This window comes from Rhodofomes roseus (genome assembly GCF_022264815.1).
Source record: "Rhodofomes roseus strain CIRM-BRFM 1785 chromosome Unknown C8Q71scaffold_2, whole genome shotgun sequence".
NCBI lineage: Eukaryota > Fungi > Basidiomycota > Agaricomycetes > Polyporales > Fomitopsidaceae > Rhodofomes > Rhodofomes roseus.
The window spans coordinates 2039129-2060721 of record NW_025952958.1 but is presented as its reverse complement, the minus strand read 5'-3'; the positions used below and the strand labels follow the sequence as shown (position 1 = coordinate 2060721).

The window sequence follows — 21593 nt, the reverse complement described above, 5'->3', positions numbered from 1 at the left end:
TGAGTGCAACCAAAGCACGACTTCGGAACACACCGTATAACCAGGCTATCCAATGAGTAGCGTTGCATTCCGGCGAGCTTGTGTCCACAGTTCTACTCGAGGGAAGAGTACCTGTGCAAACGTGAACAACGTGAATAAGCTCGTGAGCGACAGCCTCGGACAATCATATGGCTTCGATCGGTATCACATCGGCCCTCTTCACCAAGTCAGCGGAGCGTCATCTCCTCTACGTGAGTCACAAACGAAGAGGAAGTGGTGAACAAGTGCGTAGCTCCTATCCAGTATGTACCTGTTCGGCTCGGCGAGGGACACGGCGGGCTTTCGATGGCTACTCTTCGGGCAACGTCGCCTCGGCGGGCTGATTTAGCGGCCCAACGAAGAGCCTCTAGCTCTTCCGCCCGGAGGTCTGTACCGCATCCTTCGCTCACAGCGGGGTCCACACTCCACCTAAACGCCCCACTCGAAATAAGCTGCGCTGTTGCTATTTCGAGCGCCAAGATCGTCGCACAAGCTAAATCCTCGGTGGCCACTCCGCGTCAGCTCGGAGTGGAGACGCCAATCCAGGTCCACCGTGCATCGTCGGGCGAAGAGCGATTCAGATGCATCTAGATAGCAATCGCAGATGGAGAAGGACCCACGGTTCGGTGGCACGCCGCGGGTGGACGTCCATAGCTGGCCAGTAGCGATCCGTGTCCGTGAGCGAACGGACGAGCGCGGGGGTATGTCGGTAGGTTCATCGGGATCACCAGTCGCGATGGTCTGCACGCGCGAGGAGGGCGATATACACGAGGGTGGGCCAATGAATACCGGTGGACGAAGGGAAGCCAGTACACGCTAGAGGGGTATTGGGTGAGACTCGGAAGCTGTCATTGAGCCAGGATCAAATATAGATTACAGACCGTCTCCCGAGCGAAGAGAGAAAAGGCTAGCAGAGTGGTCACAGAAGACACCCATTCCATTTTGACGAAGACTGTGTTGGTTTTGACCATGGACTTGCGGTGATGACAGGTGACGACTTTGATTGAATAGGGGCGTTCCCCGCATCCCGACCAAAACCCGCGGAGAGCAGATCCTCTCGTATGCAAAGCGGCTCGAATGGCGGACGTTGTACAATGTATGCGTTGACCTCACCGGGTCGCCCCGCGAGGGCGATCGGGATCGGGGGAATACGAGATGCACAAAGTAACGCCAGTCGGCGCGCTTATCCGGATTGCCCAGCCCAGAACCAACGTACCCAATCCAAGATAGCAATGATAGATCGAGGCCGCGAGCCCTTCGGCCTATCGCTGGCCAAGGGGACACAAGCGAACCCAGTCGCGATCGGGGAATGCGAGGCGCACGGCCCATAGCGAGGTCGAGATGTCCGGACACGCTGCCTAGAACAGTATCTCCTAGGACGGAAGACCGTGTGGATAAGATTGAGTGAACGTGAGCATCCCGGAGCGCTAGCCCGGCGAGCTATCCACGGAGTCATCTGAGAGTCATCTGTGCAGTACAAGTGCAGTGACTGGCCAGCTCGTCCCAGAGCGTGTCTCATCGGCCATCGCATCGACAATCCGGGTGTCCGGATGCGCCTCGATGTGGGTCAACAGTTGATTGAGCTCGATTGAGGGCGATGGGCAGGGGAGAGGCTGAACGTGATTCACCGGGGCGCGGCTGGACTGCGAGTGTTCAGTATGAAAGCCAGAATGGGCAACCCAGCCGGGCCGATCGAGGCGGGACGGGTGGGAGATGCGATCTCGCGCAGCGGTGCATCCATTGGCTGCGGCGAGTATGGGGTCGACGTGTGTGTTGTGCACAAACGCTGCGGCGGCACTGCAGCCCGGGGCGCGTAAGGCAGACTCGCGAGAGAGACGCGTAGGTGCCTGTGGCGAACATCCGGGATCGGGCGAATTTGGATTTCAGCGCGTGTGGGGGCACCGTGCTCATCGGAATGAGATGAGATGATGGAGGCGGGAGTTAGCGCGGGTGGAATTAGAGTCTTGCTTGCGGGCATGCGGGTGTCGTGCTCGCAGACGGAACTGAGGGGCAGCGTCATGCGCCGCGTAGCCCCGCCCGTGCATCCGGAGGACGAGGACCACATGAGGTGTGCGAGAAGAGGACAATCCATAAGTTCAGTATGAATGAGCCGGAGGATAGAAGCTTGCAGGCCGCGGAAATGGATGCTGCTAATAGCAAGGCGAGCGTCAGCAGAGGAGGCTGTATTCGGGAAGAGTATCTGCACCGACATCGTCGGCGTGGTGTCATAGAAGAAGGTCACGTCTAACGCTGAATGAGCGTCTGGCTGCAATCGCTCTGGCTGACGGATGTCGTGCGGAGGTCGATCCATAGATGTCGCCGGGAGTGCTGTGATGGGGTGGGAGTGTCTGATTCAGCCATGGCGTTCAGTAGGCCCAGTCATTTCCAGGAGCCGGGAAGAGTCTGAACATGCGCGGGTGCGATGACCAAGCTCAGACTGAGTCAGACACGGTGCAGTGGGCCTCCTCGGGGACCGCATAGAAGATCAGGTGGGAGCACGCAAGACATGACGAAAGCACCGGTGTGGCTGGACTATCGTTGTCGGACGCCCTGGTTAATCGGGTGCAGCTGGGCGCGCCACAGCTGGCACGGATATGTGGATGAGAGATAGGAACTGGAGGAGGTCACGTATGATGAGGCTGTAGAGACGACGCGTATCCAACGGACGCTCGGCCGAGGAGTCGGGGCATCCCGTGTTGTGCATTCGGACTGAGATGGCTCAGCAGGGTGCTGTGGTTGGGCCGGCATGCGTGCCGGGGGTGTTGCAACCGGCCTGTGACTGTGGCCTGCGCGGTGGTCCGGGACGAGGGGCTATCGATGCCGTGTGTGCGGACGCGTGTGCTGGGCCTGCACGCTGGATCACAGGGGCAGGCGGCGAGGGAGGGAGGGGTAGTGAGAATAGGGCAGCTGGGAATCCACGTTGCGAGTGGCTGGCTGCTGCTGTGGCCTGCCGGCGCGATAGGCGTGCTGCCCGAGTACTGACTGCACCCGTGGGAATCACAGGGCGTCGCCCGGAGACCGCAGGCGCCGGCAAGATCGGCTGCCCGATTACCAACCCGAGCGAACGCTGCCCTGCCGACCCATGCCCGCGTATATAGCCCGCCCCGATCGCCCTGGCCCTCACCGTCCCTCCCCCGCGCCATGTCCGCCACATCCTCCCCGCCCCCGTCCCCTCACCGCCAAGCACGCCATGTCCACCACTCCCCGCGCTCCCACTCCCCCATCCCCCACATCGCGACCATCCTCCCCACCCACCACTCCTCCATGTACGCCCCCGCCACGCGCGCAGCGGACATCTCCCGCCTCCTAGACCCCGCCTATGCAAGCGGCTCCTCGTCGTCCAGCGCGTCCACCGCGAGTCCGACACACCACAAGCACGGCCAGACGCGTGCCTACGTCGACCGCCACGGCGACCTCCACGACCCGGACTACCGCGACTTCCCCGTCCTCCCCGCAACGCGCACGACCTCCGCCTCGCGCCGCCGGCGCACCAGCCACGGCGCGCGCTCGCGCAGCACCAGCCGCCACGGCGACCGCCACTACTCGACCGCGTACTCGATCGCGCGTCCAGAGTGGGAGCGCGACTGGTCCACCGAGGCAGGCGAGGAGGATGAAGACGTGTTCGACGACGACACCGAGTCGCAGTCGCATTACTCTCCGTTCGCGTCGCACGCCGTTCCGCGCCGCAGCGCGACCGTTCACTCGACGCCTGCGTACCGGTCATACGTGCCCGTGCCGTACTCGGACTACACAAGCGGGCCACAGCCATTGTCCTCATCGCCTGTCGATTCGCTTGACGACCACTCGCCGAGCATGCTGCAAGATTCACCCTTGTACGACTCACCCTTCCTCGCGGACGACCTGGAGGGTGAGTCAGAGGAGAGGCGTCAGAAGAAGTCGCGTAGGTGCAGCGGCAGCAGCGCCATTCTGGGGAGGAAGAGCTCGAAGAAGAGTAGCTCTCAGGTCAAGGAGGTCACCATGGAGGCTAGCTCAGAGAAGAGCGATAGTGAGCATGTTGCTCAGCAGTTTTCGGTCGATGGCGAATGCGCCGACGACGTGTACGTGTTTCTTCACTCTTTGAAACATTCCTATCAGTCGCTCATCCGCCTATTCTCTAGGCCGTCTTGTTCTGACGTGCTCCGTCAACAATGGGCGAGGATTGCCCTCAGCGTGAAGTTCAGCGTCTTCCGCGCGCGCCGCCGTCTCAGGTCTCGCAGCAACGCGCGATCTGATACATCACGGTTTCCAACATAGAGTCCCGCACCATATCTATTCCGTTCAACACCTGCATTCGTGCACCGGTCCTCTCCACCACCCGAGGCATTTGCCGCCTTTCCAGGCCCGAGGCATCGCGAAACGGCGATAGACCGAGCCGGCGCGACGCCGCTGCTCACGGTTTCCGGCCAATATGTTCTCTATTGCCGGCTCATAGGCGTCACGCGTGCGATCGTCTACCCCGTCCATCCGCATCGTCTCATTCCGTTTTCCATTCGTCCGATCTTCGTCTTCTCCCAGTGCCATATCGGATTCATCTCGGCGACGGTTCTTCCTCACGCCATATTTTCGTCTCTTCGTGCGTCCACACGAATCGCGTGCGCGCCTCAAGGTTTCTTCGCGAATGCATCGCATCGCATTGGCCGCGGGCGGTATCCTCATCCAGATATACCCGGCTGTGCTGACGAGTTTCACCGCTCAATTTTCCTTCGCCTTTCGAACATTGGAACAATCTTCATCTTCAACTCCCTTATGCCCCCACGTCTCGAATCTCGATCTCATCATATGTTTCACGCATCTCATCACCCCATCTATCCCGGAGCACACGATATTTTTTACGAAGCAAGGCGGCTCTCAGAGTGGGAGGCCGGCCGGTGAAGAGCAGCATGACGAAGCGGTCCTGGCAGTCGCGGTGGGGCCAATGCAGTGTTTGTCGTACATAGCCGTTGTAGTAGGAGTAGTAGTAGCCGATCATGTCGAACGAATGAGAATGCGATGACCAACGACGCCCACGGATCCGTTCCGAGGATGACTCTGCGTGTCTGGTCTGTTGCCAGTCCGGTGCGAGCGGCTCGCACCTCCGACCACTCGGCGTGCCCGCATTGCCTTGCGCCCGCTGAGTCAGAGCGACTCACGGAGGACGCGTCGCGGCGCGGTCACGTGTACCGCGTTCCTCGGTGTCCGTGCCCGATGGGGAACGCGGGCCGGAGGTGGAGACGCTCCGTGCTCATTATGTCGCAACATCTCCTCCCGTTCCAACGCTTGTTCAGCCTCCTCATGTTTGCTGCAGTATTCTCCTCCGACGCCAATCCTTTGGAGGGTGCCTGCAGACTACCCACCGCCGCACACGTCACCTCTGACACAATCGCAGGTGGGCGTGTCTCTCCGCTTGCCCACGGTTGGCAGGAACGCGCGGTGGGTCTTCCCAGCTGCAATGCGCTAGCCGCACCTGGCTCCTGCGAGTCTGCAGCTGCAGACTGCGGGCGAGCAACGTTCCTCCGAGCGTAAGCCTATGCTGCGTGCCGCGCCATCCTCTGGGGCACTATCGCCGTCCGTATACGTGCGCTCGCCGGGTCGGGTGATACGCCGTGCGCAGGCTGCCTGGACATCCGCGCGCCCCGTGAGTCCCGTAGGCATCGATGATTGCTCGCGCTGCGTCATTGCTCGGCCGCGATACTCTGTACGTGTTTTTTTACTGTCTGTGTCGCATGCTGGTTGTGTTTTGACATTTCGAGAAGGGGTCGAGGTCTTCGTGCATATGACCGAGGCTTGTCGCGCGCAGTCAAACCAAATAAAGTAAAGCGCACGACCGACAAAGTGTACACCCTCGTATGCGATCATTTCTGTTTGCATGTTTTCGCATAATCGCCCCCTGCCCAGTGGTCTAGTGCGTGGTCTATGTCCGTTCACGGAAGAAGACCCACGACGAACTACTACAAGTACCAGTGCGATCATACTTGCCGGCAACTGACGTCACTCGCGGAAATAGAGTAGAAGGTTTGTCCGTATCTATAAAGTATCTCCGTCTGCGCGTTGCGATCATACTTAGACGTGCTATGTTTAGGACCTCATGGACGCTGCGATGGTCGACCTGGGTGGACCTCAAGCCTGCCTGCAGGTTTCTCTTCGCCTCCTGGCCTTTGCCTGGCCCCGTCGAAGTCTTTGTCGCAGGATGACTGTCTCCTACGGAGGACCATTCGGCCCTACACGTTCCTCCTGTCCGGTCGTAGGTTGCTGCCATACCTGCATCGCACTGCACGCCGAAGTCTAGGAACACGACGTGCTCCGTTGTTGCGAGGTACGTGATTTGCGTCGTGGCCTTCGCACGTTAGTTTCTCCGTCAAACATATTATTTCGAACATCTTCTCTGTACTTCTGCACGCCGCATCATACCCTTATCATATCCGAATGACATAGCGTCTTCCTGTGTCATCCCGAGGTCCCTCCCGCCTTTCTCTCGGGTCGCTACTTGGTAGGGCTCTCCGAAGGTCGGAATCATCAATTGCGGCCTATTTCCACACTCTTTCTGTTTCGATTTGCGATGCGCGACGGGAACCAGCGTACAGTGGGTGGGACTGATACCTGCATTTCCGGTTCGGCGCCAGGTTCGTTCATTTCATACTGCCTGTCTGCCAGTTTCTTACTCACAGATCGTCGAAACTGTGCGGTGCAAATGCGCTCCGTCAGTGTGTGCGCGCGGTGAATCTGCATGATGGCGGTGGCGAGCTTGGCTCAAGATGTGCGCGCATCGTTCTGACCCCTCATCACTGTCTCGTCGGCTGCTTGGCCACAACATGACGCAAGCTCCGCACAGGTACTTCCATTAAGGGGGTGTGACAACATAGCCTGACTTACGGTCACCGGGGGCATCGCTATGTGACCGACTACTAGGAGATAGGATTCCGAGGCGCGGTAGTGGAAGGACTCGAAGTTCTGGGAGCCCGCGACATTGCGCAAGCCTCACAACCATTTAGTAGTATGTCTAGTATCTCTCTACTCTCGGAATCTAATCCGCGACTGGCGAGCAAGGGATTCAAGGATGTTGATCATATACATTGTCAAGATTTCGATACCTTAACTACTGCTCTAATGCTACATCAACTATACCGTCCAAACTGATATGCCAACACTGTGAGAAAGATGATCATGACTATCGTGCGGACCTAGGCAAGAAAGCGGGGCGAGGAGATAACAAAAACTGCTTAGTAGATACATCGTAGATAGCGACAGCATGAAGATGAAGGGCGATGCATACGCGACCTAGTGAACAATATAAAGCGAGGATAGTTTGGCAAAGCAGAGAGGTCACGACATCGCCTGCTGAATACAATTCGTAAGACCCGGCGACGCGTCCACCGAGCACGCCCGATGCGTCTCGATGAACTCATTAAACGTCGCGAGCACGCGCAGGCTCGGCTGCAGCTGCTCGAACATTCTCGAGTACAGCAGCTCCTCCTGCTTGCGCGCGTGGACGAGCGCGCTCTCGCGCACCGCAGACACGGCGGTCATCACCTCTTGTTCGTACGCAGGCCGCAAGAGGACGGATAGGCGGTCGCAGAGCTCTTCGGTGTATGGCGGCGGGGCCGCGGCCGCCGACTGCCCGAGGGTGATGCGTTTGAACGCGGCATCGAGATCTTGGATCGCGCGCGTATTCGCGGTGTGCACAGCGGCCTGGTCGAACCTGGCGTGCTCAAGCTAGACGGTGAGCAAGCCGGTCAGAGCTGCGATAAGTAAGAGTGTGCCGGCATGTCGGACGCACCTTCGTCAAACGCAGGCTCAGATCCTCGTGCTCTGCTTTGAGCTTGTATGCCTCCTGCCACCACTGATGGTCTCGCTCCTGGAGAGACCGTACATCTTTGCGCAACTCGCCCAGTCGCGACAAGGCGTTACGTATCTCCCCTTTGACTTGGTCATACCTCTCGCCCATTGACAGTGTGAGGGCAACCGTGACGTTCTCGGTGTGCTCGTCGAGGGCTGCTTGGCACCGGGCGACCTCCTCGTCGATGGCCTTCTGCACAGAGGCTGGAACGGTGCGGTCCAGCTCCTCCAAGAATATTCGCAGGTCGTCTACACGGCTCTCCATTTTCACCAGACGTTCGGAGAGCTTGGGCTTGCCCGGCTCCGCCTGCGAGGGAGGCTGATGGCCTGGCACCTCATGCTCTGTAAGCCATCTGCGGAGGTCTTGCATTTGCTCATCTGGGGAGTATTATGAAACCTTGGGCTGACAGCTGTGCAATTGTGCTTACCCATGGTCACCATCCACGCCTTTGCCTCCCTGACATACTCCTGGAGCACTTCTACATTTATGCTTGAGGCTGAGCACAGATCGAGCGGGTGCTTGGCCAACGTATCGAGCACATCCTTGAGGCGCTTGTCGGCTTTGTCTGCCTGTCTTCGATACTCGCCGTATGACTTCTCCAGCGGCGCACGTGCGTCGTCGCTTGCGTCCTGCATCCTTCGTGACTTGAAGAGTCGCTTTACCTTTTCGCGCATGATGTTCGCCTCGGCAAGCTCCTGTTGATATTGGACAGCCTTGTTGATGTTCCTGTGCAACATAAATTTTAACACTAAGACTGACAAATATAACAAGGCTTACTTCACAAGCGACTTCCATGTCAAGTTTTGCGCGTCAGGTATGAGCTCGTCCAACTCGGTGTTAGCAGTAGGGAGTGTATCTTCAGAAGGACTAAACGTAGGGTCGTCGAAGGCATAAGACGGCCTGCGCACTGCGGCTGGTGAGTCCAGCATCGGCGCAAATGGATTACTCATTTCTTGGTGGTCCTGAGTGGCAGTGCTAGAGTGGAGGACACTGCTGGTCATGATAGACAGTGGCTGCTTTGCAGAAGGATCAGCAAAGACATGGATGCCTCAGAGAACACTCATGGACTTACCTTCGACTTGTCCCGTGCCACTATGCTATTCGCCCCTGAGGCAGACGCGATGGAAGCCCAACCGTTATCCACGTTGGCGCCCCACGTATCCCCTGCATTGCGTGTCGCTCCCGCTTCGTCAGCTGAGCTCTCAGTTGTTCCCCATGTACCCCCTGCATTCCCGCTAGTTCCCAGCCCGCCAGTGTCCCATGCGTGACTACTGCCCCACCCAACATCTTCGTTACCTGTATTGTTGGCTTCGGCCCGGGGTAGGCTGTTAGGCTTTGGTAGCGATCTTGCCACAGCGGGTACTTGCACAGGTGCAGACGTACCGGACCCGCCGCCGCTCGTGTCGTCCCAGCCTCCGCTTCCAGCACCTGCGCCAGACCCCCAGGCACCAGGGTCTCCCCACCCGCTTGTTGACTCACCCCATCCGCCAGTCGAGTCGCCCCATCCGCCCGACGATGCTCCCCGCCCACCCGCCGATGCGCCCTGCCCACTCGACTCGCTGTTCCCCCAGCCTCCTAGACCAGCGGAATGACTTGAGGCGGCTGCAGGGGCTGCCTGCCTGCTCTGTCCCCACGAATGACCGGTGGTATTGGAGGTATTCCACCCAGCATCTTTGGTACGTGCGGCACCACCGCGCGGTCCTGTCGGTGCGCCGGCGGGCGGACCTCCCGTTGACCATGAACCACCGCGGTCTCTAGGCGGCGCATTTTGCTAGATAATATATCAGTAAAGAGCATTAGTTGTAGCAAGATATGCGTGCTGGATATTGAATCCTGACGCGTCTGCAACTCCGAGATTCTCGGACCAATCAGACACGACGCGCCAGGAGCGAGTGTATTGCTTGATATAAGACGAAAACTCACATCTCTGGTCCTCGGTGGTGGTGCCTCGTTCCATCGGGGTTCACTGGGGTGCACAAACTCACAGCTGAAGCCGATGTTCCTGCACCCACCATTTCTTGGCGCGCCCTCATCGTCATACCACTGAAGAAGGCGCGTAAATGAGCAGGCATGCACGACGTGCAAAGCTGACCGCAACGACAATTCACCTTACATCTGGCAAACGGCATGTCGGTGGATCGAGACGAGACCCGGGCCAGCGTTCGAACCGTCCACTCTGGTACTGTACGACTCGGACGCGCTGGGCAAAGGTGGCACTAAGCTAGCCACAGTCGCGCCGCCGATCTGTGATTGCGGTTGATGCGGGAGCCCTCCGAGATGCTTCAGATATTCTCAGTTGCGCAAGATGAAGGACAGAGAGGGTGATCGCGTCCAAACTGTTGCAGACGGCAAAGCGAGGGTGCGGTGGGTGCACTGAATGAATGCGAAAGTCGCGGCGGGTGAGAGACATCCGATCCGGATCTGGTGAATTGTCTCCGTTCAGACGCCCGGGCGTACATTGGGCGTCTGGTCAACCTCCCTCGCAGTAACGACGCAGTCGGTGCAACTTGCGTTCCGCATCCGTCCACTCTAGTGCACTCAGAAGCACTGATCACCGAGCATAATACGAACCAAGTATAACCATGACCGTGCGCCATCGTGTCTTTGATCTCAGATAAATACTACTAGACGATGCAAGGTCAACGCAATGTGCGGCAGACTATGTACAGCAGAGTAGGAATGCAATGGAGAGCAGCGGCTGCCAATTCAGCGACGACCTCTTGGTCTATCTTCCCATATATCAACAACTTCCGATTCGTGAGTCATGACAGCAGCGTCCTTGCGGATGGGGTTTACACGCGGGTAGACGAACTATAAGAGTGGTTCAGCGAGGATTTGGAAAGCACATAAAGTGCGAAGCGCGTACCTTCTCATCATATTCATGCAGGACCTCTGCCGCGATGATCGCTTTGTCCTTGATCAACGCGTCGTATGCCCTCGTCGTCATACTCAGTTGTACACTGACCGCGCCCATGACGCAGAATATCAACATCCAGTTCGCACTAGTCCAGGCCGTCCAGAGGAGCGCATGCACAGGAGAGTAGATAGCGAACAGGTTGCTCTCCAGAGGTCCCGGGACCCACACCTCCAGCTGCTGAATACGCTCGGTGTCATCGGTGCCACTCAGCATCTTCTGGCGGTCCTTCGGGGGGCTGAGGTTGAGAAGGAATCGTACAGAGATCACGAAGCCACGCCATAGATGACCTAGCACGGTCCGCAGCAGAGGGCCCACCCGGCTGGGCTGCCTTTCTGTGTTGGTCTCGGATGGGGTGCGTACACTCCGTGGACGGGATACGAAGGTGGCATGCGGGGAAGATACGGGGTCGGTGGCTAGCGTGAGGTTGTATAGCCTTGTGCGCGTGAAGAGATACAACGTGTTCAGGATAGCGGCGGCGAAGAGGAGTATGCTCGCTGGTACCGTCTAGCATCCTCAGTCAGTACGGCCGTATTGAAGATTGAAAGGAGCACGTACCCAGTCGAACCAGGGGTCTCCTTCCCCCTCTCTATACATATCTTCCCAACCGAGATCGGAGTCGGGCACCTCCCGTATGCGCGACACACGCACGCAGAAGTGTACAAAGTGAAACAGACCACCAATTAGCTGTGCAGACGTTTTAGGTTTTGGTCTTGGGAGGTTGTCGGGAAATAGCGAAATCTCGAAGGCAATCCACGAAGGGATAGATGTGATCCTACGCGTAGACGTTGAGTATATGCAGGACGGAGGACGCATACTAAACTCACTTCTCAACAAGACTTTTCTTCCGAACTACTCGTTCTCTCCTCTTAGCGTTGGGGGTGCCGTACCCCGGTGATCCAGTGGCGGGACTGCCAACATCACCCTGGCGCAAGCCTCGCAGCCGCCTATTCGCGAGAGGCGTCGCGTATGGTGGCGGCTTGTACGACCTTGCGGCTTCCCAGTCAAAAGGAGTCGAAGCAGATATTGATGGCGATGTCACTGGGGAGTTGCCGTAGACAATACGCGTACGCTGGGGCGTGCGGACAGGTGTGGTCGGCGAGGCTTGCGAGGAAGCAGAGGCATGCTGTCGTGGAGATGCTGCTACATTGGCATTGTTCGTTTGCGCGAGACGTCGTAATGAGGACATGATGTATAGTGGCACGGTCAAACTTGTGTGGGACGAGAGCAAGACTGCAGGCTGGACGTGGCCTACAGACTCGAGGCGCCGCAACCGCGTCGGACGCGCCGCGCAGATCACAACGCGTCCGCCGCGTGACGTCCGGAGCGCTGACACGTCACACCTTCCTACCCTCGGTCACGCTCATTGTTGTCCAGTATTGCGAGGAGGGCTTCCTGCCCTCTGTGCTGCACAGGAAAGCCTATATGTGACGTATCAAGTCGCTTTCATGGTAATCAAGCTTTGGGAAAAGCCAACTGTTAGAGAAAACGAGGGTCATGGCATGTGGCTGTGGCTGCACGTTACATCGTGTCACAATGGAAAATCCGCGCTCCGGACACGTGTAGGGGATATTTATGTGTATTTGCACACCAAATTCCCTATTATAGGACAATGTTGAAAAGCAACCATACCGTGCCCCCCGCTCATCTCTCTTCCTCCTTCTCCCCATCTTCCCGCCCGCTGTATCAACAGCTGACGACCCTTTCCCCATCCTGAACACCGACAACGCGTAACCCCCATCCCTCTACCCGCTTATCACCATTACGTCTACTCTTAGAGCCCGTACCTCAACATCCTTGTCGCCCTCGAACTCCGTCAGCGTCAGGATGGCCCAACCCTCGTCGTCTCATAGAGAGCGGGAGCGGGAGCGAGGAGAGCGCAGCAGCTCTTCCCGACACCACCACCATCGCACCATCTCATCCACCACCCTTCTCCTCGTCCTCTCGCTCGTCCTCGCGGTCCTCGCGGTCATGCTCTCTCTCCCGTCTTCGCAGACCCCCCGCGGAGAGGCCGCTACCACGGACCCGAACAGCCAAGGCTTCTGGGGCATGCTTACCCCTCAACGCACCAAGGCCCTCATTGCCCGCGAGAGCAACGTTGCCGTCCGTGAGGCCGAGGTCGCGCGTCGCGAAGCCGAGCTCCTCGCTGGCGCTCCCGGCGGTGTCATCGCGACTCCCAGCCCTGTCAGCTGCCCTCCCTGCGCTGCGGTCGTCGAGAGGGTCCCTGAGCCAATCCAAACTGTCATCAAAGAAGTCGTGAAGGAGGAGTCCTTGACCCCGCCCGGGTGGTGGGATCAAGCGCGTATTCGCGCTGAAGATATCCTCGACCGTGAACTCAAGATCGCCGAGCGCGAGCGCGAGATCAGCCGGCGCGAGGAGGCGGTCAACAGGCGCGAGCACGACGCGTCTCGTCGCGAGACTTGGATCATGGAGCAGCTAGTGTGAGTGTGACAGTTCGCGTTTTGGGCATGTCACACTGATTAGATTGTCGATGCTCTAGTGCATTGAATAATGAGGAGCCGATTGTTGAAGAAGAATACGTCCAGTACGAGCCGGCCAACGCAAGACGGAAACCCAAGGTACCGCCGCCCCCGCCTATTCAGCGCCGCTCCGAGCTCTGAGACGAAGGGGGATCGTACTCCATCTATGCCGACAATTTCTTTTTCGCTCTTGTGTACAAGTTCGTTGTCTCCGTCACGTCCTCCCCCTCCTTCGTCGCTGGGCTTGGGGGACCACGGTGCTTCAAGCTTTGTCCCCCTTGTCCTTACTGCAAATGATAACCCTTCTGTGTCTGCTGGTGTAACGCCCAATACCTATCCGCGCGCGAGACGCGTGGTTGAGGACAACGCGCTTTCCACGTGATGGCTACTACTGGCACCGTCACGCCCCTCACGCAGTGAAATCGGACGCGGGCGGGTTATCATCTTGCATCCCCCTCTGTTTGTGTAAAGGAACATCACTGACACGCGTTCTCTGTTTACAGAATCCCTTCCACAACGCTGCCCCTTATTATGACTATGATACTCCCTACGATGCTCCCTACAACGCTCTCCCGCCTCCGCTCGTTTTCACGGAGACGGCCGTTGAGGTAGCGGTCGAAACCAAGACTGTCACCCACACGCTTAACCAAGTCGTACCGACCCAAGTCAGTAACCCGCCACCTGCGAACACTCGTCGCGCCGCTTCACCCACTCCGCAAATCGTCACCCCTTCGTCGTCCACTACGCACATCCCTCGCACGACTGCCGTTGAGGTGGTTGTCGAGGAGCCTGTGATCGTAGAACCGGAGATCGAAGAGGAGCGCACCATAACGGTGAAGCGGGGCCCACGCGCGCGACCCCCTGCCCGCTGGTGGGGATGGTGATTTGGTCCATCGATGCGATGAGTTTCTGTTACGTGCGCTACGAGCATTGACGTCTTGATCTTCGCTGGACCTATTTGTATTCCCGCTTGATAACCTTCCCCCTCTTTATCGGGCAGTGTTTATTTGCTTCGCTGCTGACAAGCTGTACTACCATGCACTGGATGTGCTCCATCTACCTACCGAACCCCGCGCGATACCTAGCTCCCTCTTGCTTCCCCTCCTAGACATGACGCGACACGATTACCTGATGGATGGAGGTCCACTCAGCACGGCAATTCTAGTTTTCGCTCCTTCTATTGTGGTATTACTTGATGACAATGACGAGTGGGATAGTGTAGTTTACTTACTAGGGCTACCTAGGAGTCCTCTGTGTCAATACACTGTGCCTCGTATGTCTGTTTGGTGGGCATTGAGTGTGTCCTTTCACTGTCAGTTGAAGCCTCACGCAGGGGCGGAGATGATCTTAGGGGCCGGGCGATCGGAATCGACGTTCGCCATGCTTCGGAATCAGATTAGGCCGTATGGAGGACGCATGGGCACATTGCTGTATCAATGACTGCTGCCAGGACTGAGCACACCGCTCGCCACAGCGAACTCGCAGCAGGGAGGCAGCGGACAAAGCCTGATTGAGGCAGCCGGGTGACTCCAACTCGCACAGTCGCACTCGAGTGCACGCCGCGTCGCCTCTTGCGCGCTACCGCCACCAGCAGGCGGGACAACGTAATCTCGCAGCCTCCCTTTTTACTTCCCTACTTATCGCCTTCTGGGGTGCTTCCGACTCCTCGATTCACACATCCTTCACTCTGGACAAGCTAGCACGACAGTGGCTATGGCCACCTCCTTCGCCGCATATGCGTCACAACTGCTGAACAGGCCGCAAGCCGGGACTTCGAGTCTGTCGTCATCCCAGCCTCTCTTCTATTCTTTCTCAACCGAGAACGGGTCTCGTGCAGGCAATCCCGAGGACGCTGATCTTGACGACCTTGACGACCTTGACGATCCTCATCTGAACGCGATGAGCAGGGACACCATGAGGGGGCAGCGGAGTAGAGTGGACGAAGAAGACGAGGATCCCTATTTGCGGCTAGACGAGGAGGAAGCAGGCATGTCAAGACATCAGGCGCAGTCTGTACCTCTCCTTGGTGTCTCTCAAGACGATGGTGCGAAAGGCTGGCTTGCGCACGCCTCACCGCTGCGCTCGCCATCGCCTTCACCCTCGTCGTCCTCGGTTGACTCCGGGCACCCGCCGCCAGATATCATGGCGGCGACGTCCAGACCACCGATACGCACCGAACGAGTACCTCCACCCCTGCCTCCACCACGAGCGGAGGTCGCCCTTTCTTTGACTGAGTCGCTATTGCCTCGGGATGGACGGACGCGACCACTGGACGTCTTCTCACTCCCGGATCCCAGGTTTGTCCCAAAGAGTAGACGGAAGTACAACGACTCGTCGTGGACAGCAGCCTGGTGCGCAAGCGTCGGCACATGTCTGTTCTTCTCCATCCTCGTCCTCTTCCTCACGCGTCAACCCGACAACCGCCATCGAGTTATCCTACCATATGTCACCCTTCTGCATACCGTCCCCTTGCTCACGATACTGATCTTCACGAGTGCATGTGTGGCCTACGCACACGTCCTTCTCCTACGGATATTTGTGAAGCCCGTTATGATCGCCACTTCAGTATTCATACCGGCTACATTGTTCATCTCGGCCATCTGGGCGTTTGTGGGTAGCTTCATGTGGGATGGGAACCAGGAACCAACATGGGGAGAGACGGTCGGGTAAGTCGCAGTCGCTCCTTAAGGTGGTATTTGTGCTGAGCCAGTTGCAGTCTCCGTTTATTCTCAGTAGTGCCTCTAGTCCTCTCACTACTCACTGCGCGGCGACTGCTTGACCTTCCGAGGGACATTCATACTGCATCCTCATTGCTCACCCTGACTACTCGGCTGCTCATCGCGAATCCCTTCCTCCTCGCGCTTTCGCCCGCTGTCCTCCTTGCATCTCTGCTGCTCTCCATCCCGTTCATCACCCTGGCCTTCCGCTTGCTCCTCATCGGGTACTTCACTCAGGCATCAAGCACATCTGGTTTCGAATGGCACGTTCGAGGATGGGCAAACTGGTCGATAGTGGGGGCTCTTGGTGTTTGGCTATGGAGCTGGGGCGTGGCCCGTGGCTTGCTCCGTGCCAGCTGTGCGGCGACGATCGGTGCATGGTACTACGCTGAGTACGTAATTTAACACAGTTACACCGATGTCCTTCGCTCATGGACAACATCTACCATTAGCCCCTCGTTACCTCCTCCGCCCCCGACTTCCACGCACACCATCCATGCTGCGATCACACGGGCGACGCAGCCGTCCCTGGGCTCGATCGTCCTCTCGGCCCTGATCCTAGCGGGGATCAGGCTTCTCGGCTTGCTGACGACAGGGCTGCGGATGCTCCCGTACTACCTCCCGCCACATCTCCGCTTCATGAGCGTCGGCGCCGGTATGCTGGTGGCGTACATGGAGACCATTACGGGCACCCTCAGCAAGTACGCCCTGATCTACGTCGGCCTGACGGGGGATCCGTTCTTCCCAAGTGCTCGGAGGTCGCGCGCCTTGACGGCTGCGGTGGAGCATTCGTCTGCGATCAATTACCGACGCAGGTTCAGGACTGAGCGTATGTGTTTAATCTGTTCAATGATGTGGCGTTGCTGACTGTCATCCACAGCGCCTCTCACGCTACTCACTGTCGCGCCGCTCACGCTGACATTCCCGTTTGCGCTCGGGACGTACCTGTTCGTTGCACATACTCTGAACGCACCGGACCAGGCGTTGTTCGCGGCGATGCTGGCCGGTTGTATCACTGCTTTGGTGGGCTCGTTCTGCGTCGGCCTTGTGAGAGATACGTAAGTTGTCTTTTACACTTCCATTGCTGAATTATACTGAAAGCGTTTGTTGGTCAGCGCGGACACGCTCTATATTTGCTACTGCATAGACAAGGATATCGGATTAAGACGCAGAGACGAAGTCTTCGAGGCGGTAAGTCTCACAACATCATGGCTGCGGAATCACTCCTCTGATCGCAATCTTGTGTAGTTCGAGTATCAAAGTGCCAGGCGAGCACAACCGGCGAATTTCCGGGCGCCACCGCAACGGATGCCTGAGCCGCAGCAACCTCGCTCTCGCCTCGAACCCGCGGTGCAGATGCCGCCTCCACGGGCGGAGACTCCAGATCCTTTCGAGCAGTCTCCCACCGAGGAGGAAGAACACCCCTACCCTGACTCGATGTCGCCCTCTTCATCCGCATTCAACTCGAAGTCCCGGCTGCCCCTGAGTCGGCGTACGAGTATGCTAGACCCAGTCCTCAGCACTACACTTCCGCCGCATCAGGAGAGTGACGAGGACAGCATGCAGGATGAGGACCTGCCGCTGTTCCCCGGCTCCGATCTCTTCTGATATACATACGCACTGACTGTCAATGTCGTCAAGATCCCTTCATGTCTTCACGGGCCATTCTTATGTATTATATCTTCATCTCGCTGTCGACCAGGACATTGTTAGCTCGTTGCATCCTTGGTGGTACGTAGTCGGATGCTGCCGTCAATCCTGACATTGCATATAGGTATGTTCATAGACTGATACTCTGATCTCATGTTGTGTGAATGCTCTGCGCGCGGCCGTTGAAGGTGCGCTGACTTCTGAAGATCTGATATGGTGCTATTCAAGTGCAAGTATGTTCTTCACTTGATTGCGTCAAGTACAGCATATTGTCAAATCGGAGAGCATATATTGAGTGTGACAATAGATCCATCTCGTTCTGACCATACTGTAAAAGCGCAAGGGGGAGAATGGCGATTTTGGTATACAGGGTTGTTTGCGGGATCGAGGTGAGTGAACCACCTTGATACGCATACTTCGTAGCGATACGAGACGATCTGAGTATGCCTTGCGGCGGTTCATGATGTAAAAGAGCGGAAAGGTGAATGAAGGATATCTAAACCAGCTCGACGTAAAAGAAGAAATGACCTGTAGAGATTGTGTAGAGACGTCGGTCAATCATCTGCGTATCACCGCACCGCACGTCGTCCAAGTCAAAGCCTCTCTACCTTCCGGTGCCCAGCGGTGCTGCCCATCCAGTGAAGCTTCAAATCTCACGGCCTGAGATGCGATGCGTCTGTCCAGATTCGGTCAATAGAATTGTCAGAGATGTTGGCCCTCGGTTTTCATTCCGGGTCGACCTGATGGAGACCGACGCAACTGGCAGGTCTATGTCGAATGGAGGATGGCTTCGCCGATTGTAAGAAGCAGGTTGGCCGTGCGCTCTGGGCCGTTTGGCTCGTGCGGAAGGAAGCGGCGAGTCCGCCTTAAGAGGGGTGCAGGATCTGCGAGCGGAGGAGGCTGTCGGCAAGGAGGCTTAGATGGAGCTTCTTGGCGGGAGACTCGGAGGGTAGAGTATTGGAACCAAGGCCGGGAGAGAGCGTGGCTTCAGAGCTGGCGGGACGCTTGGCTGAATCTGGAGGCAAATCCGACTTTGCACAAGTCTGAGACAGTTTTTGACCTTTCAAAAGGCAGTTTTTGACCATTTACGACTGTTCATGACCGTAAAATGATTGTTGAAGAAACAACCGTTGAAATGCTTTGTACCATCGTCTATGGGATGCTGGGGGTCGCTCGAGTCGATGAGCCACAATCCGTGAGCCGGGGGAACGGGTCGTGGCTGGGGACGGATAGCGTGCCGCGGAGTTGACGAGCTGTTGACGAGTCTCGACAACAACTCGACAAGGCGAACGGCGGCGACCTCTTGCGTTTGCCATCCACACGCTCAGCTTCACACTGTGTTTGACTTCGTCGAAATGCTTTCTGGAAGCCTTGTATGCCTTCGTATGCGTGCGATACGCTCGTCCCGATATCTCTGACCGGGGTTCTCTTCCGTCGAGCTGCTGCTCTCGTTCGCTGGCGACGTCGACGACAGACGGTCACACGGTGTATTCCCATGGTCCTGAGGCACGCATGGCGTGGAGGGTTCCTCTCCTATGGACTGTGCCGTTCGATCCGCAGCGGAGAACGCAGACGTGCTGGAAACGGTTGCGCGCCCCTCGACCGCAAGGGCAACGCATCGACACTGTTGGGGACAGCTTCTCGGGCTGACAAACATGATCTTCCTCTTGGGCTCGTTGCGGCTGTCATTCGACCTCTGTGTTTTTTCTCTGGCTGGTGCGATGACACTGGTCAACTAGTTCCGCAATAACACTCAAACGAACGAAACTTTGCCTCGAGCTCGCGCTGTCTCGCTTGATTGTCGACTGTCTGCCGGCTGGTTGATATCTCGAACCCTTGTCATGCGCATACTTGAAGCACGCAACTGGGGCATTACACCCCCTCGAAATCCTGCACATCAACAACAAAAACATGTATTGTGCCAGTGCGCTCACTGCGATGAATGATCATCGGTACGTCTGTCGATATACACTTGTCGTCGTCTTCTGTACGCGAGGGACGTGCTTGGTATTTAACCTGCGACTGCCCACCGGTTGCTAGGCGGGGCTATGGTAGCGCATGGCGTGCAATGTTGCTCTTGGGGCTCTGGGGCTGGCTGGGACTTTCATCACGCCTTGAATGTCGGGCTTGTTACTCTTCAACCTTGCTGTTGAGGCACACAGCTTCAGCACACGGTGGATGCGTAACAACATGGTTCGAGATGACTCGCCTCAGCCGCAGAAGCCCGCCTTTTGCGCGCCCTTGTGACCTGTGACCCGACGTCACTTTCCCGATATGGGATGACCGCCCTCGACGTCGGAGTACTTGGCGGCGACGAGATACGCTTGCGCTGCCATGCTGTTTGGAGAGAGAGTCGTGTGTGGTGCCCCACTGCACACTTTCTGGTACGCTCCAACAACATGGCTGCATACCGGGCAGGCAGTGTGGGGTGCACATTGGAGGGCACACAGTACATCCGAGTCGTCGCGAGGTCACTGTCTGGCCAGGACACCATGCAGATAGCAGGGCACTGAACTAGACGTGCCCCTTCAATACCATGTAGTGCCTGAGCTATATGAGAGCATCCCGCGGTCTCGCACTGTCGAAAGACTTCCAACACCGTCACGTTCGAACAACGTTGCAGCTCTGATGACTCCGACTCTCACCTGCATCCTTTAGTTTAGGTTAACCTTCGTTGCCTCTCATTGACTTCCTGCGATTGGCCTCTCAGATGTGCAAGAATACCAAGTCTGGCGAAACGAGCCAGGGATCGAGGAGAACACCGCGTGGTGCTCGCGGAAGCAAAGTTTCGTCGTGGATTGCGCGCGGCGACTTCCTGCGCGCTCATCTGGACGGAACTGTCGCTGCAATAGGCAAAGGAGCAGTGATCGCCGACGCGTACTCTGCATTTTATGGAGGTCTCGCTTCCGTCGACCCTGACATAAATTGGACTCGTCCTCGCCCGACCCATTCTCATCCCTTTCCCCAACCTCCACCATTGGCCTTCCGCTCTTCGCCCCGCGCTTTACTCCTACACTATCGATTCTCATAGTCTGAATTTATGGGGCGTTTCTGTCCAACGCCTAGCCCTACATTCGCTCCTGGCCATCCACTTCCGCGCGACTCAGGCCGCCTCCCTGCATATCGCGAGAGCCACATGCGGCGATTCCACCCATATCCTAGATATCCCCAGCCCTCGTGGCAGCAGTACGAGCATTTGATGGTACGACTATGATTGTCGTTGATATTGACGTCGCCCACCTGCTCACTCAGAATCCCATAGCAAACCGTGGACAATCGTCAGGATAACCCCTCAAAGATGCGTGGGATATGTCTTCGTTGGTAAGTCGGGCCTACTTTACTCGTCAGCGAGTCTCATAGTGCGACTTCAGTTCGTCATCGACGAGGTCGAGGAGGAAGACCTGGCTAACTTGGAACGAGCGCTCTCGAACCAAGTCCCTGCGAGCAAGCGACGCCGTCGTCTGTCTGCATTGGTCATTGTAAGCTATTCGTTCTGTGCGAATGGCTTGTCGTTCTGATAACTTAGTCTTCTCCATTGTCCAGGAGCTTGCACTCGCCATCAAGCATAAAGTGACCTCGCACATGATACGCTCGCCAACATAAGCAAACCATCATGGCGACCGTCTGGTGCGACCTGGACCAGACAACTTCAAAATGCTCACGAGTCACGGAAAATGTAGAACGGACTTCTTGGTGTATCATAGCTCTCTGTTTTTGGATTTGCTTTGTCACTCTCTTGCTCTGATGAATATGCTGATCTTGCTCACGCTTTCCATACTAATACTGCGTCATCTCAATTGCTAGTTCGTGTATCATACGCAGTCTTGAAGTTGAATGGATAGACCACGCTCGCTGATGTTGATGTGACTGTTGTTTGGACCAGCCGTTCTCGGTAGTGGTACGTTGCGAGGCGTGCTTCATGGGCCCTTCGACCGAGAGTTGGCAATGGCATGGACGTACAACGGAAGCATCGAGGCTGGTCTCAAGCAGCACGAGCTGTG

The 21593-nt window shown here is 57.2% G+C and overlaps 8 protein-coding genes across 8 annotated transcripts; 4 read left to right on the top strand and 4 right to left on the bottom strand.

The window, feature by feature from the left end:
* Positions 1-660: 660 nt before the first annotated feature.
* C8Q71DRAFT_235302 (uncharacterized protein) lies at positions 661-1494 on the bottom strand. Its single transcript, XM_047917191.1, has one exon. It carries the CDS (start codon positions 1345-1347, stop codon positions 892-894), a length of 456 nt encoding a protein of 151 aa, XP_047784155.1. The 5' UTR covers positions 1348-1494; the 3' UTR covers positions 661-891.
* Positions 1316-2530, bottom strand: C8Q71DRAFT_235259 (uncharacterized protein). Its single transcript, XM_047917190.1, has one exon. The coding sequence runs from the start codon at positions 2327-2329 to the stop codon at positions 1643-1645; it is 687 nt and encodes a 228-aa protein (XP_047784154.1). The 5' UTR covers positions 2330-2530; the 3' UTR covers positions 1316-1642.
* A 629-nt stretch (positions 2531-3159) lies between these two features.
* On the top strand, positions 3160-4272 carry C8Q71DRAFT_853604 (uncharacterized protein; the record flags this gene model as incomplete). The annotated part of the gene is made up of 2 exons (XM_047926960.1): positions 3160-4076; positions 4137-4272. 2 exons carry the CDS (start codon positions 3160-3162, stop codon positions 4270-4272), a joined length of 1053 nt encoding a protein of 350 aa, XP_047784153.1.
* Positions 4273-7020: 2748 nt separating this feature from the next.
* On the bottom strand, positions 7021-10041 carry C8Q71DRAFT_235146 (uncharacterized protein). Its single transcript, XM_047917188.1, has 7 exons — positions 9940-10041; positions 9755-9874; positions 8904-9602; positions 8609-8847; positions 8259-8557; positions 7772-8208; positions 7021-7707 (listed from the first exon to the last, which is right to left on the bottom strand). Exons 1-7 carry the CDS (start codon positions 9958-9960, stop codon positions 7318-7320), a joined length of 2205 nt encoding a protein of 734 aa, XP_047784152.1. The 5' UTR covers positions 9961-10041; the 3' UTR covers positions 7021-7317.
* Positions 10042-10412: 371 nt separating this feature from the next.
* C8Q71DRAFT_735839 (uncharacterized protein) lies at positions 10413-12127 on the bottom strand. Its single transcript, XM_047922516.1, has 4 exons — positions 11573-12127; positions 11304-11520; positions 10698-11252; positions 10413-10642 (listed from the first exon to the last, which is right to left on the bottom strand). The coding sequence occupies exons 1-4, from the start codon at positions 11932-11934 to the stop codon at positions 10538-10540; spliced, it is 1239 nt and encodes a 412-aa protein (XP_047784151.1). The 5' UTR covers positions 11935-12127; the 3' UTR covers positions 10413-10537.
* A 256-nt stretch (positions 12128-12383) lies between these two features.
* C8Q71DRAFT_735837 (uncharacterized protein) lies at positions 12384-14510 on the top strand. The gene is made up of 3 exons (XM_047922515.1): positions 12384-13186; positions 13246-13324; positions 13729-14510. Exons 1-3 carry the CDS (start codon positions 12573-12575, stop codon positions 14107-14109), a joined length of 1074 nt encoding a protein of 357 aa, XP_047784150.1. The 5' UTR covers positions 12384-12572; the 3' UTR covers positions 14110-14510.
* C8Q71DRAFT_735834 (plasma-membrane choline transporter-domain-containing protein) lies at positions 14511-17754 on the top strand. The gene is made up of 6 exons (XM_047922514.1): positions 14511-15891; positions 15942-16334; positions 16395-16771; positions 16823-17000; positions 17058-17133; positions 17191-17754. Exons 1-6 carry the CDS (start codon positions 14939-14941, stop codon positions 17548-17550), a joined length of 2337 nt encoding a protein of 778 aa, XP_047784149.1. The 5' UTR covers positions 14511-14938; the 3' UTR covers positions 17551-17754.
* A 2406-nt stretch (positions 17755-20160) lies between these two features.
* C8Q71DRAFT_735829 (uncharacterized protein) lies at positions 20161-21591 on the top strand (the record flags this gene model as incomplete). The annotated part of the gene is made up of 4 exons (XM_047922513.1): positions 20161-20794; positions 20855-20913; positions 20964-21071; positions 21136-21591. Coding segments are annotated over exons 1-4 (355 nt in total), but the record flags the coding sequence as incomplete, so codon positions are not given.
* Positions 21592-21593: the final 2 nt, after the last annotated feature.